The sequence below is a fragment of the Barbus barbus genome (assembly GCF_936440315.1).
Source record: "Barbus barbus genome assembly, chromosome: 41".
NCBI lineage: Eukaryota > Metazoa > Chordata > Actinopteri > Cypriniformes > Cyprinidae > Barbus > Barbus barbus.
The window spans coordinates 5,844,983-5,859,658 of record NC_136719.1 but is presented as its reverse complement, the minus strand read 5'-3'; the positions used below and the strand labels follow the sequence as shown (position 1 = coordinate 5,859,658).

The 14,676-nt window shown below is 37.1% G+C and overlaps 1 protein-coding gene across 5 annotated transcripts in view; it reads right to left on the bottom strand.

Annotated features, from left to right (window-relative positions):
- Nucleotides 1-14,676, bottom strand: part of LOC306860624 (transcriptional enhancer factor TEF-5-like) — a 37,046-nt gene that overhangs the window by 6,575 nt on the left and 15,795 nt on the right. For 3 of the 5 annotated variants that reach the window (XR_013783393.1, XM_079402409.1, XM_079402410.1), the window contains 9 exons: nt 9,056-9,120; nt 7,449-7,517; nt 3,043-3,171; nt 2,912-2,955; nt 2,774-2,838; nt 2,554-2,690; nt 579-752; nt 268-411; nt 9-161 (listed from right to left, as the gene is read on the bottom strand). Coding sequence is in view for 3 of the 5 variants with exons in the window: in XM_079402409.1 (XP_079258535.1) it covers nt 9-161; nt 268-411; nt 579-752; nt 2,554-2,690; nt 2,774-2,838; nt 2,912-2,955; nt 3,043-3,171; nt 7,449-7,517; nt 9,056-9,120 (980 nt within the window). In the remaining 2 variants the exon portion in view is untranslated. Of the gene's footprint in view, nt 1-8; nt 162-267; nt 412-578; nt 753-2,553; nt 2,691-2,773; nt 2,839-2,911; nt 2,956-3,042; nt 3,172-7,448; nt 7,518-7,617; nt 7,681-9,055; nt 9,121-14,676 lie in introns of all 5 variants that reach the window. The other 2 variants (XR_013783392.1, XM_079402411.1) reach the window with 1 other exon arrangement.

The window sequence follows — 14,676 nt, the reverse complement described above, 5'->3', positions numbered from 1 at the left end:
TCTCTTACCTGTAGTATAGTGAAGTTCTCCAGGACGCTGTTCATCATGTATTTCTCTGGCAAGTGTTTGAGTTTATGGATGAAGTTGATCATGTATTCACACATGGGTGAGCGATGGATCCGGTAAACGTACCTCCCGCCCTCCACACGCGCATACTCCGTCTAGGGGTCAAAAAGTCAAAGTATGGTTTTCTGCATGAAACCATATTGTCAGTACTGACCATGTGCAGAAGATGACAAAACACAGCTATGAATAATTAGAACTCACCTCAACTTTCTCTACCACCTGTTTCCCAAAAGAACAGACTTTAGTGGAGACAGTGATGGTCATGTTTTCAGCGCTACTGTACTGACTGCTGACCCCATAGAATGAGCCTGCGCCATCCTGAACATTACTGCTGTTCAGATCAGCCTGATAGACATTACAGAAAAAAAAATACAGTCACATACAGTAGGCCAACATCCTTAACACCAAAACTTTTGTTTTAATTGGTATCTCACACTTTTCAAATGTATAATATTTACTGGATTTTCAGTGGAACAACATTGTCAGATCAACGTGCATTTGTAAAAACCCACCCAGAATTTAACCAGAAAGAAGGCGTTCTGTGGGCCTTTCTCATACAGCTCCTTTAGCCCTCCCTTCTTCTCCGGAAACTTGTCGTAGATCTGACGAATGTCCACGGCCTCCAGGAGAGGATCTGTGTACGAGGGGTTTGTCTGGGCGATGTGGACAAACAGGTGCTTGCTGTACTGTGGATTAACAGGTGAAGAGGTAACCTTTACTGCGCTTTCAAATGCATGGAATGTCACCATTCCTGAAACATGATATTTTTGTCTGTGAAAGTATTGCTATTGTTAACCACAACTAATGAAAGTATTTAGTTTAAGTTCGGTAGCTAAAATAAAGCAGAAATCAAATTTAATGCAAAAACTAGATGTAAAAACGGCAAACTAAAAAGAAAAGCTAAATAGCTAAAAATCAGAAATTAATAGAAATAACAAAAGCACATAAAGTTACTAAAAACTAAACTAAAATTAAAAAATAAAAAAAATATTCAAAATATTAATAAACACTATAATAGCAAATAAACTAGACAGATAAGGCTTTAAAATAGTTAAAAAATATATATTTCAGAATGCTTTTTATCATGTTTCTAGCGTGTTTTTTGCATGATTAGTAGCACACATACATCTCAGAGATGTCTATTTGAGTGTGTTTACATCTGGAAGACACATTTTTTAGAGTGGTTGCCCATGTTCAATATATCTCTAGTATGTTTCCTGTCAGATGTTTCCATCTACAAGCGATATGAATGCTTCTGAGCTCAATTTCAAGTGTCCCTGAAAAGGGTATGAATACAATGGGATCAATTAAGTTTTTTATTTCTAATAAAGTTTTTACAAACCTGTTTTGTGCTTTGTTATTATGGTGTATAGTGTAGATTGATATGGGAAAAAAAGCATTTTATTAGAAGGCTGCAACATGTAAAAAATAAAGGGGCATGAATACTTTCACAAGGCACTGTATATGTATATAAAACAGCAGTGCTGGGGGAAATGCATTACAAGCAACTTTTTTTAGGTAACTAGTAAAGCATATATATATTTTTAATAAATATATATATTTTGTCAGGTGACAAAGTGACAACACATTACTTTCCCTTAAAAATGTACTAAGTAATGCAATTAGTTACTTTTTTATGGAGTAACACAATATTGTAATGCTTTACTGTTAAAGGTAACTTTTCCTAACACTGTGTATGTGTGTGTGTATATACGGATGTACAGATAATAAAGCAAAATAGGCCAGAATATGAGCGACGCCTTGCACGTTAAGCTTTTTTTTCCCTCATAGAAAATGCTTAAGGTAGGCTAATGTACAAAGATAGTGATTTAAAAATACCAAATCTGTTTATAGTTTATATTACACACAGAAAAGCAGATGAGCCCAGAACGGAACTTGCAGTTTCATAAGTTTTCTCCCCCGTAGACAAAGCTTTATTAAAAAACTCTTAGCACGTTGCTTTTCTGTACATAATGTATATTTTATTTTTAATACAATATAAAACTTGGGTTTTTTAATCACTTTTTTTTTATATTAAGCCACGTTAAGCGCGCCATGTGCAATTCAGCTCATATTTTGGGCTTGCAAGTACACAGTACCTATTTGTAATACATATATAATATAGCATCTTTTTATCATCTTCATTAAGCCGTGTTAAGCATTTCATGAACCACTGCAAGCTGTAAAGTAAACACTCAACTGGTTTTGCGAGAGAACACAAAACATCTCAAAAATATATTTTTATACTCCCACCATCATGTCCCTTTAGGGGCTCCGTATGTGTGTGTGTTTGTTTTAGAATAATGCATAATGTAGCTGCTATAATGTTTTAAAATACATCCTATAAACTCTTAGCACTAGCTAAGGCACCCAGAACGTGCTACTGCATACTAACATGCTAAAACCATTCAGAACAACATAGAAACCACAATGCACCCTAACACGCTAGCATTAGCATCTAATATACTCTGCAGTAGCGAGACTCACAGTGTCAGGGTCTCTCTGGACCTCCATGAAGGCCGAGTACTCCAGCACGCGCAGTTTAGAGGAGGCAATGGTCCGGTCCTGCCACACAGGCACGGCAGTGGCGCTCGGGGGGTGCGGAGCAGGTAACTGCTCATAACCTGGGGAGAAAACATGCTGGTTTAGGCCGGGTGGTCAGTCTGAGCTCAGTATAGGGTTGATATAATCCCAGCACTGCTCTTACTTGATATGGGTGTAGGCATTGGAGGCTGAAGGGTGGAGTATGGATTCGGTGCAAAGGGTTTGATGCTAGAAAAACAGAGAAAGATCAGCAGGATCTCACAAGAACACTGAGATTAGATCAGATGTCAGAAATACTCACTCCTGAGAAGGTCCAGGCTGTCCTGGGATGGGACCGGGCCAAAACTAGACAACAAAACAGAGGACAATGTGAGCTTGAAGGTTAAGTTTAGAGAATTGGTCAAAAGAGGGTGACTTAAACTCTGAACTAACCCGGGCTGGAGGAGGATAGGGGTGCTGAGGAAGAGGAGGCAGCTGACTCTTCATCACACTGGCAGAAACGATCTGAGCAGAGGAAAGAGCGGCCATGTTCTGCAGGGCTTTGTCTTTGGAAGCCTGATCCTGAGAAAGACACAAGAAAAGCTCATTAGATGCACAGTTTTACTGGGCAGAAAGATTTGGAACAAAACCTGGATTGAAAGAAACATCAGAACTTTCATAATACCACATCTAAGATTAATTCATCTATTGGATTTAAAAAAAAAATAATAATAATTTAATGTATTTTTATAATTATTTTTATATAAATTATATATAGACAATATGAATATTATATTTGTCTAACTAATAATCTGCATTCTATAACAGAAATTTTAGTTATGCTTCCAAATAAAAGTTCAAGAAATGTATTTACTAATAATAATAATAATTAATAGCATACTTTTAATATATGATAATATGCAATCTTTATGAAAAGGTGACTTTAAAAATATATACACTATCATTCAAAAGTTTGAGGATGAGTAAAGTTTTTTTTAAGGAATCAATACTTTTACTAATATTAATAACAGTAAAGACTTTGGCATTGAAAAAAAAAGCTGTTTGAACTTTCTATTCATCAAAGAATCCTGAAAAAAATATATCATGGTTTCCACAAAAATATTAAGCAGCACAACTGTTTTCAACAAAATAATAAAAATATAACAATAAAAGCATATTATAATGATTTTTAAGGATCATGTGACACTGAAGACTGGAGTATTGATGCTAAAAATTCAGCTTTGCATCACAGGAATAAATTACATTTTAAAACATATTCAAATAGAAACATTTTATTTGTAACAATATTTATTCAGTATTCAAAATTAATAAAAATATTACTGTTTTTACTTTACGTTTGATCAAATAAATGCAGCCTTAGTGAGACGTTTTGTTTCAAAAAATCAATCAATCAATCAATCAATCAATCAATCAATCAATCAATCAATCCTACTGATCCCAAACTTTTGAACATTAGTGTAATTTTAGTGCAAGATCTGCACGCTGAACTAAATGGTTTAGGCAAACATGCAAAAATCATGCTTCAAAGGGCAACTGATGCATGATATCGTGCTCGCATTTGAATCCAGCCACCCAAACAAAACACAATATCACACAGAAAACTTAAAAAGCATAAACATTCACTGCATGTAAAGACAGTGCCATTCAGCTGACAGAAAGAAGATAACATAATAAAGAATGAAGGAGACAGAAATCTGAAAGTGTCCCAACCAGGAAATTAAATAAAGTGTTTTAAACATTGCCAAAGAATGCTAAGGAAACCACCTTTTAGAGTTAAGTCCAAGTTTGAATTTAGTATACAGAGTTACTCAGTTATTATAGAACAGACTAATAAAAAAACTTTGCAGTGTTCCGAGTTTTGCAGCTATAACAAATAAAAATGTAAGCCAAAACTGAAATGGAGAACACTAGTAGTGGTTGCTCAAATCATCCAAACTGTGAGACGGGTGACACTGGCAGCCAAAGCACTGAACTGCGCAAACTGAAAGCTGAACGTCTGCAGGTGTCTGTGCGGATAAAGCTCTGCGGGCAAAGCAGGCTACAAAACATTTCACTTACCAAGTTCATGGCCTATAATTGAAAGGAAGAGAAACTGTTAAAAATGCTGATGAGACACAGATCAGATGACACACTGATCAAATGACTCTGAGCAGCACAGCTGGACCGAGAGGCTCTGACGCTGTCTGTTCAGATTTCACAGAATAGTGTTCTCTAGCTTCTCCACTGAACAATCACTCCAAACTGCTGCATTTCATTTACTGCTGGAAAAACTAAACCAATGACCTCCATATTAGAACAATCTCCGTGCTCCATTTCAAGGAAGTCATGTGTTTACTTCCTCCCTCACTAGACTATTACATAAAATAAAGTATTTTAAATAAAGTAAAATAAGACAACAACCAGCATAAGGTGGTTTGCTGTTTTTTGGTGGAAATAATTATTTGGCCCCCTTCCAGATTATCAGAAGATAACACAAGTAAACACAACATGCAGTTTTTAAATGAAGGGTTTTTTTTATGAAGGGAAAACAAAATCCAAACCCACACGGCCCTGTTAAAACATAACTGTGGTTTATCACGCCTGAGTTCAGTTTCTCTAGCCACACCCAGGCCTGATTACTGCCACACCTGTTCGCAATCAAGAAATCACTTAAATAGGACCTGCCTGACAAAGTGAAGTAGACCAAAAGATCCTCAAAAGCTACACATCATGTTGAGATCCAAAGAAATTCAGGAACAAATGAGAAAGAAAGTAATTGAGATCTATCAGTCTGGAAAAGGTTATAAAGCCATTTCTAAAGCTTTGGGACTCCAGCGAACCACAGTGAGAGCCATTATCCACAAATGGAGAACACATGGAACAGTGGTGAACCTTCCCAGGAGTGGCCGGCCAACCAAAATTACCCCAAGAGCGCAGCGACAACTCATATAAGAGGTCACAAAAGACCCCACAACAACATCTAAAGAACTGCAGGCCTCACTTGCCTCAGTTAAGGTCAGTGTTCATGACTCCACCATAAGAAAGAGACTGGGCAAAAATCGCCTGCATGGCAGAGTTCCCAGACGAAAACCGCTGCTGAGCAAAAAGAACATAAAGGCTCCTCTCAGTTTTGCCAGAAAACATCTTGATGATCCCCAAGACTTTTGGGAAAATACTCTGTGGACTGACGAGACAAAAGTAGAACTTTTTGGAAGGTGTGTGTCCCATTACATCTGGCGTAAAAGTAACACAGCATTTCAGAAAAAGAACATCATACCAACAGTAAAATATGGTGGTGGTAGTGTGATGGTCTGGGGCTGTTTTGCTGCTTCAGGACCTGGAAGACTTGCTGTGATAAATGGAAACATGAATTCAGCTGTCTACCAAAAAATCCTGAAGGACAATGTCCAGCCATCTGTTCGTGACCTCAAGCTGAAGCAAACTTGGGTTCTGCAGCAGGACAATGATCCAAAACACACCAGCAAATCCACCTCTGAATGGCTGAAGAAAAACAAAATGAAGACTTTGGAGTGGCCTAGTCAAAGTCCTGACCTGAATCCTATTGAGATGCTGTGGCATGACCTTAAAAAGGCGGTTCATGCTCGAAAACCCTCCAATGTGGCTGAATTACAACAATTCTGCCAGGATGAGTGGGCCAAAATTCCTCCACAGCGCTGTAACAGACTCATTGCAAGTTATCGCAAACGCTTGATTGCAGTTGTTGCTGCTAAGGGTGGCCCAACCAGTTATTAGGTTTAGGGGGCAAGCACTTTTTCACACAGGGCCATGTTGGTTTGGATTTTGTTTTCCCTTCATAATAAAAAACTTCATTCAAAAACTGCATGTTGTGTTTACTTGTGTTATCTTTGATTAATATTTACATTTGTTTGATGATCTGAAACATTAAAGTGTGACAAACATGCAAAAAAATTAAGGAAGGGGGACAACACTTTTTCACACCACTGTATAAGCAAATAGATGATTAATTGGGGGAAAAAAGACTGCTGAAATGTTTTTGAATTATTTAAATATAAATATTTTGGACATTACAGTGTGATAAATAAAAAAACAAACAAATAATTATATATTATTTTAAATTAATTAAATATAAATATTTTGGGCATTACAGTGTGATAAATAAATAAATAAACAAATAAATAAATATATATTTTTAATTAATTAAATATAAATAGTTTGGACATTATAGTGTGATAAATAAGTGAAAAAAATAAAGCAATTGGACATTATAAAATGGTTAACATTATAATTAGAAAACTTTGTATTATACAGGCAACATCTCCTTATAAATAAATAAATAAATAAATAGTAAGTGACGGAGAAAATCAAAGCAAAAGAAAACAAGACAAGACAACAACCAGGTAGTCTGTTTTTGTTGTTTGTCTGTTTAGGTGGAAAATGACTTACAAATGAGAATTATACAAGCAAAGCAATTAATCAAAACAATAAACGTATTACTACTACTACACCAAAACGTGAACTTTGATAGTACAATGTTTCAATACAGTTAACATATAAATCACAGAAAGACGTACAGATGAGTATAGGTTTGAGTTTGAGCCTGGTTCAATCAGGCATACACATTAGCTTCCATGTAGCAATACAACCAGAATACAATGCAATATTCAGTAAAATAGGGCCAAAGGGCGCCATTAATTTGGAAGCATGCTACTCAACTCAATCACAATGTATGTGTTTTAATCAATGTTGGTACACAGCGACGGTTACATGATGCTACATGTAAGCTAAACATCCCAAATCATTTTAACATTTAGAGCGTGCTACAGATAGAAAGGGTTGGTGAGTTTAGGAAAAGCCCGTTTTCAGCGGTCAGAGAAGGCGCATACCTTCAGCTTAGACTGAATCTCGCGAGACTTTCTCCGCGCAAGAACCTGCAGATGGCTAGACACCTGCAGGAAGGAAGTCAGAGGAGGGAGAAAGGAAGGAGGGGAAAAAGAAAAGAGAAGAGAGACATTGAAAAGAAGCCACTAGGTGGTGGCACAGCCATACCTTAATGCCTGATTGATATTCCCGCATTTTCTTCCTGGCTAACACCTGTATGTGACTAGACACCTGAGGCAAAACAGGGCCACAGACATTTGATATCAACCAACACATCTGTCAAAATGACCAAATGACCAATGAACCGTAGAGTACTGACTTTTTAATTACAGTATTGCAGTTTCAGTGATCACAATAAAACAGCATTTGCACTGCTTCAGAATTTCCAAAGAATAGATGTATTAGACCTCTTCTACAGATACTAGGCAAATATGTTTATAACATTTTCTGTTCATTTAAAGTTTCTATTTATAGTGCAATATTAAAAGTACTTTTTCCGGTTTTACACCTAAAGAACTACGCAGTGTTTTGCCAGATATGTATATAATATATGTATATGCCAGATATTTAACTCATGAGTCATGTCAGTTGACAAGTTTTAGTGTATAGAGGTGATTTTCCCTAAGGGAATATACATTTTAATCAATTCATTAAATATTAAGTTTGATTTAACACCAAATCGAAATAAAAATGAAGCAAACGGTTTGATTTTCTTCATACTATTATTAGTCCTGTCAAATGATTAATCGCAATTAATCGCATCCAAAATAAATTTTTGTTTACATAATATATGTGTGTGTACTGTATACATTTATTATTGTATATATAAATACACACATATACAGTATATTTTGAAAATATTTACGTGTATATATTTATATTCATATAATTTATATTATATATACATATATGTAGTATATAAACATAACACATTTCTCTTAAATATATATGTGCATGTGTGTGTATTTATATATATCCATAATAAATATGCACAGTACACACATACAGTATATTACGTAAACAAAACCTTTTATTTTGGATACAATTAATCACGATTAATCATTTGACAGCACTAATTATTAATAATGTACACATAATGTAACCATATGTCTTCTATAATGGGAAAAACATTGTTTTTTCCCCATGTCGTTATTACAAGAAAACAATAGGTTTTAATACATTTTAATTAGAAAATATGTCATTTTAACGAGATAATTTTAATGACATCTCGTTATTACGTGAAAATATGTTGTTTTAACAAAATAATTGTTATAACATTACATCTTGTTAGAAAATATGTCATTTTAATGAGATGTTTTAATGACATATCTCGTTATAACGAGAAAAAGATGTCGTTTTAACGACAACATCTCATTATTACGAGAAAAGATGTTGTTTTAACAACATAACATCTCATCTCAAATAGTGAAACAAGAACAATGAAAAAATGAATTGAATAAGCCCAAATAAATAAGTAAATAATAGATTAATGAGTGAATCAGTTACAAGCATCATAATGTAATTAAGCCAGAATATAGTGATAATCTTTGACTTTGACTTCTGTTGTACCGATCCAAACAAGTGGTAATAGAAACTGTCACATTACCTGTTTTCGTGTACGGGATTTTCCAGTCCGCAATTTTATATATCTTGCTATCAGCTCATTACGACCTGGAAAGGCATCAATAGAAACACAAGATTAGTATAAATGCAAAAATATGCAGTGCTGACACATAGCGGACTGAGTGGAGCATCAGTAATATTAATAACGATGAAACTGAAAATTGCTTTGATATAAAAATTGTATCAAATTTTGATAAAGTGCAACTGTTGTTCATTGTTTTTCCACAGCAGTAGCTTAACTGGTAGTGCAATGCACTCCCAACTCAAGGTAACGAGTTAGATTACCATATTAACTTCGTTAAGTAACTCCCAAATGAATAAATACTAATATCGTCCTCGTCACATGTAATTTTACACTTTTAAATAAAGCTGGTGGGAGCGAAGACTCCTATACACAGAAAAGCACATGGAATGCTGTAATGCCTGCACCAGCAATATCACAGTAGGGTGTAAAGCCTCCTATGAGACCATTAGTTTATTAATAGACCATTGAAAGACAAGGCTTGTGACAGATGAGTCAGGTGATATGGGTGGTGACTTGGCAAATAAAATAGGGCCACCATGTGTCAGGACGTTGACCAATCAAGCTTCTCTGAGTGGACAAATGTTTTCTTAAAAATGTTTTCTTAAAAATATGATATTGGAAAAAAGGGATGGAAACCAAGGAAGATGTGGGTGGAGATAAATTGAGGTAGAGAGATAAAGAGGATTTCATCACAGTTTATAAAGGGTTGACCTTGTGAACAGCTGTGCAAAGTTTCAACTGTGAATCTTTCTTGACACCCCCACCCTCCCAAAGGCATCCCACTCACTGACAGCCGGACCACCCGAACCCAACACAGGAAACCCTGCTCCCTTACCGCAAGCCATACAACACCAGGGTCTCGTATACAAGCATGTAGCCAGCAAACAACATGTTTGGACATTGTGAATTTAGGTAAAAGATCCTCTTACTGTCATGATAGATTCTAGATTAATGATAGCCATGTGATAAATATACCAATTTTTGATGGATTTTACCACTTTTAGCACTAAACACAATTACATATTAATTGATAGCCTCACCCCAAACTTATGACATTGGTTGAGCCAATGTTTTTTGGGCATTTGTATTTCTAGGAGGGTCAGCGGGTGCCAAAATCATGTTAAATGCATGCTCGCTTTTTACTTTCGAATTCACTCTCATTCAGTGTGGAGGGGAGGGAAAGGGGGCACAGTCAAACCCATTTGGGGGGCATGACCGCGAATGCCCCCCCCCCCCCCCCCAACCCCCCCCCCCCCAACCCCCCTCCCCTGGCGCCAGCCCGGTTTGAGAGTTTAGACGATGTGAGCGTTTAATACCAAGATGATATGAGAGATGTCCAGTGTTTTGTCACACCAACTAGAACAAATTAGAACCTCTTCTATTTAATTTAATTATCTATTACTGATGAAATGACAACATAGGCGAATGTCAAAGAGGATTAGCCATTCAGACAGCCTTAGAGAGAGAGAAACATCCAGACAGTGAGAGACAGAACACGTGTAAAAGAGAAGGCAAACATCTTCTGTTCCAGACATACAGAGGAGACTCTGAGAGAGAGAGAGAGAGAGAGAGAGAGAGAGAGAGAGACTCTGGCTCATTTTCAGTAGCCTTGAACTCCTGAGCCCCAGCCAAAAGCTTTCAAAGGGCAGCTAACTACCCCCCTAGCCTGCTTGCGGGCTACCTGCCCACAAATAGAGTGTTTACGACCTTAAACAAAAGGCTGCACTTCCAGACTTGGAGGGGAAGAAAGAAAGATAAGACTGGGAGACTATAGAAGGGAGTGTGGAAGAAGTCAGGAGATACAGAAAGACATAGATGACATGGTCTCAGATGTATATCAGAAACACAGATGCTTTTGACTTCAGACACACAACTCGTACATTCATGGGTTCATTCATATTTGCAAGTACAAGGATTTTATTACAAGGACAATCCCTCAGGAGTAACTAGGAGCTCCTTCCTGCAGGTGTCATGATGTGCTTTGCTAAAACACATAATAGTAACACCTATGGGTTGTCCCCTGTGGGATTTGCAACTTTATGATTATTAGCTCAATTCTAAGGGGCAGGGTTGTCCAATTCTGCTCTCGAAAGGTCAGCGTCCTGCAGATGTCCTACACAAGACAAGTTTCTAAAAATCCTGAAGACCTTAATTAGCTGGTTCAGGTGTGAGCTCTGTGGGACAGTTACCCTCCAGGAGCAGGACTGGACCCCCTGCCATCTCATTTGTCATTTTAGAGTGAAGAGCTTTAAATTCCCCTTTGCATTTGAAATGCACCATTCAAGTTCCCTTTTGCAAAGCCTGCAGACTTTTCAGCAGAGGACCATACAGAAATACATCACCAAAGTATGAAATAGAACAGGGTTGGGCAATTTCAGTCGTGGAGGGCCACTGTCCTGCAGAGTTTAGCTCCAACCCTAATCAAACACACTTGCCTGTAGCTTTCTAGTGATCTTGAAAACATTGATTAGTTTGTTCAGGTGTGTTTGATTAGGGTTGGAGCTAAACTCTACAGGACAGCGGCTCTCTAGGAACTGGCCTACCCTGGGAAAGGGTCTATGCCACACCACCCCTTCATTCATTGTAGAATGTTGGGAAGAATTTAATCAAGTTGTTTCCTACAGCTGAAGCAGTAGCCCAGTGGTTAACATTCTTCAAAGTACCCCAGACATGTTGATGCTACTTGGCCACATGGGAGATTTAGTTATGAATTCAGTCTGCATTGTGTCTCTGTGCCTTGCCCCCTTAACTTCCTGCTTGAAAATATTAATAATAAAAAAATGCTTCAAACTGGTCTACCAGGCAAAGCTTACAGACAAGTAAACCCAACCCTCCAACAAGGGCTCTTTACAACAAACCCACCAGAGTACAAAGAGTAACTCTTTTCGTCCCATTGAGAGCTAAAATTGTGTACCTGCCTTTTTGGGAGGAAAATTAAAGGCTGACCATTCTGACCAAGTGCTGAGTATAAAAAGGGCCAGTTAAACATCCACTTCATATCAATGTCTGCATAAATACTCCTGCAGATCTCACTGAGGCTGTGCCAAAGGAAAGTGCTGATTTGCTACCAAATTCCTCTAAAGTATGTCCAGGAAAAGCAGGAGTAAAATGAAACCTGCTTTGCACATATTTATCCCCCTCAAAAAAGCCCCCCTTAATGGATTTGGCCTATCCCCCTTTCCTGAAATCAGAATGGGCAACTTGTGCTCCAGCTGGGATAAGTATGTGAGACAGATAGCTTCACCAAGTGAATGGTGTTTGCATAAGTTTTTGGGCCGCATTGACAAGTTTGTGAAGGTGATCCCAGGCTTGAACTCTCGTTTTCAATTATGTTTGCCCTGTTGACATAACCATTTGGAAGCGCTAAAGTAATTGCAAGATATTTTGAACTTGTCCTCTGGGTCTCTTGGCAAGAAGTCTGTAGAAAGCAAGCAGTGATGATGATGATTAGCACCTTGTCTCTTCTAGTTTCCCTCTCTTTCATGGACCATTTTTCACCTTGACAGTTTCCTCCCAAAGTTCACCTTGGTTAACCCTCCATACACATCCACCAGATGTGTATGTTTATTGACCAAAACCACCTGCATTTTAACAGCTTTCCCACAACCCACCTGTTAACTTTGGCCCACAGTAAAAAGACTGGAAACTGCCAGTCAATGGAAAGACCAAACCAATGGCCAATCAAAAACAGGTGCCATGCCATTCAAATTAGTTTCTCACAGAACTGGTGCCAGTCTATTGGCATCTTATATTGTTATTTTTCATCTCATGATTTTCAGGCAATACATCAAGATGTGCTGTATTATGTTTCAACAAATCTCAAGGTAATGAGATAGCAATTCCATATGTTGTAGTTCCTTGATGTTTTCACACTAGACTGGACACTAGACTGGAAACCTTCTCTATAGACAAACATCACCTGAATGAAGACTCCAAATATTTGTACTGGTAGCTGCTCAAGTTCTCCCAAACTCCTGTACCCTTTAATCCCCAAGCTTTGACTATTTTGTCTTTCAATTTTACCCTATTTTATAACAGACAAAGAAAATGTTCTTCATATTTCACTGGTTGATACAATGATATTCCTTTGCTTTATACTGACACCTGCTGGCATGGAAGTAGCCTCTGCAAAAACAAATTAAATTGATCATTTAAAACTGATACATTATCTATTATAATTGCCATTACAAAACTACCCTAGACAGACAGATTGTTCATCATTAAATAAATTATTACATGACAGAAAGTGCCTGATAATAGGGTGTAAGCGAGAACAAGTATGTGCAGTTCTTAACATGGAACCTGGAGGGGTGACCCACCCCTATTATAAAATATATTTTTCTTGGCCATGACTGGATACTTCATCTCATGTGAGTACAACAGATACACCTTCTACTGTAAAAAATACTCATATTTAAAAAAAGTATGAAAATAATAAAATTATCTTACAAAAATAAAATCTAACATGTTAAAGGACCCATTCTTCATGAACCTTTACCATATTGTAAAATGTTTTTACCTTATTGTAAAGTGTAACAAATATCTTTATAGGTAAAGATAATAAGACTTATTTTAGAAAGTGGACAATAGTTGCTTGGTGTACTTTTAAGTAGCAGTAAAGTGATAACTAAATATGCATTTTAGTTATGACATACCTTTGGAACAATGAATATGTCACATATTTGACACTTTTTGTAGAACTGTATGTTGTGGAAGAGAATTGAACAGAAACGTGAATTGCCTACTAAAGAAACAGGTATTTTAGGAGATTGATTGAGATTAAGGGAAATAAGCTCACTCAGTAACATAAGAAAATTAGTCACTCACATTATACATAAATATCAACTATGACGTAGATATGCAAAGGCAATAATTACAAACAGTATGTGTAAAAATGTGTGCGAGTTCATTTCTGGAAGATCCTGTCTGAGCCACTGGCAATCCGGCAGAACATGTTTTGACTTGTTCTGAAACAGATACGAACACACCTTCAGTGTCAAAGTATGCGAGTTGGAGCATGAGACAACTGGACAGTTGGTCCATCTCCACTGTGAGAGATCAAAAGGTCAAAAACGTTTTCAAATGATAATAACTCACAATACCACTTCAGGCTAGCACTGATCTGAAGTGCAGAACATCTAAAGAACACAGCTCCTGGAGCATTTATATATCTCTCAGTGAAATAAAGCCTTCTATTACTTTAAAACACAGAAGGGCAGTGTCCACACCCTGACCTTTGACCACTCCTGAAGAGCAAACCTCCATCTACAGACCCTTAAGTTCTCAACATTTACTCCTCCACAGATCCATATAGTCTTAATGCTTGTTGATTTCCTCAGTACTTTCCTTTATTTAAAGCAATAGTTGACCCCAAAATTAAAATTTGCTTAAGATTTACCATCAGGCCATCAATGATGTAGACGAGTTTGTTTCTTCAGAACAGATTTGGAGAAATGTAGCATTGCATCACTTGTTCACCAATGGATCCTCTGTAGTGAATGGGTGCCGTCAGAATATGAGTCCAAACAGCTGATAAAAACATCACAATAATCCACAATTAATCTACACCACTTCAGTCC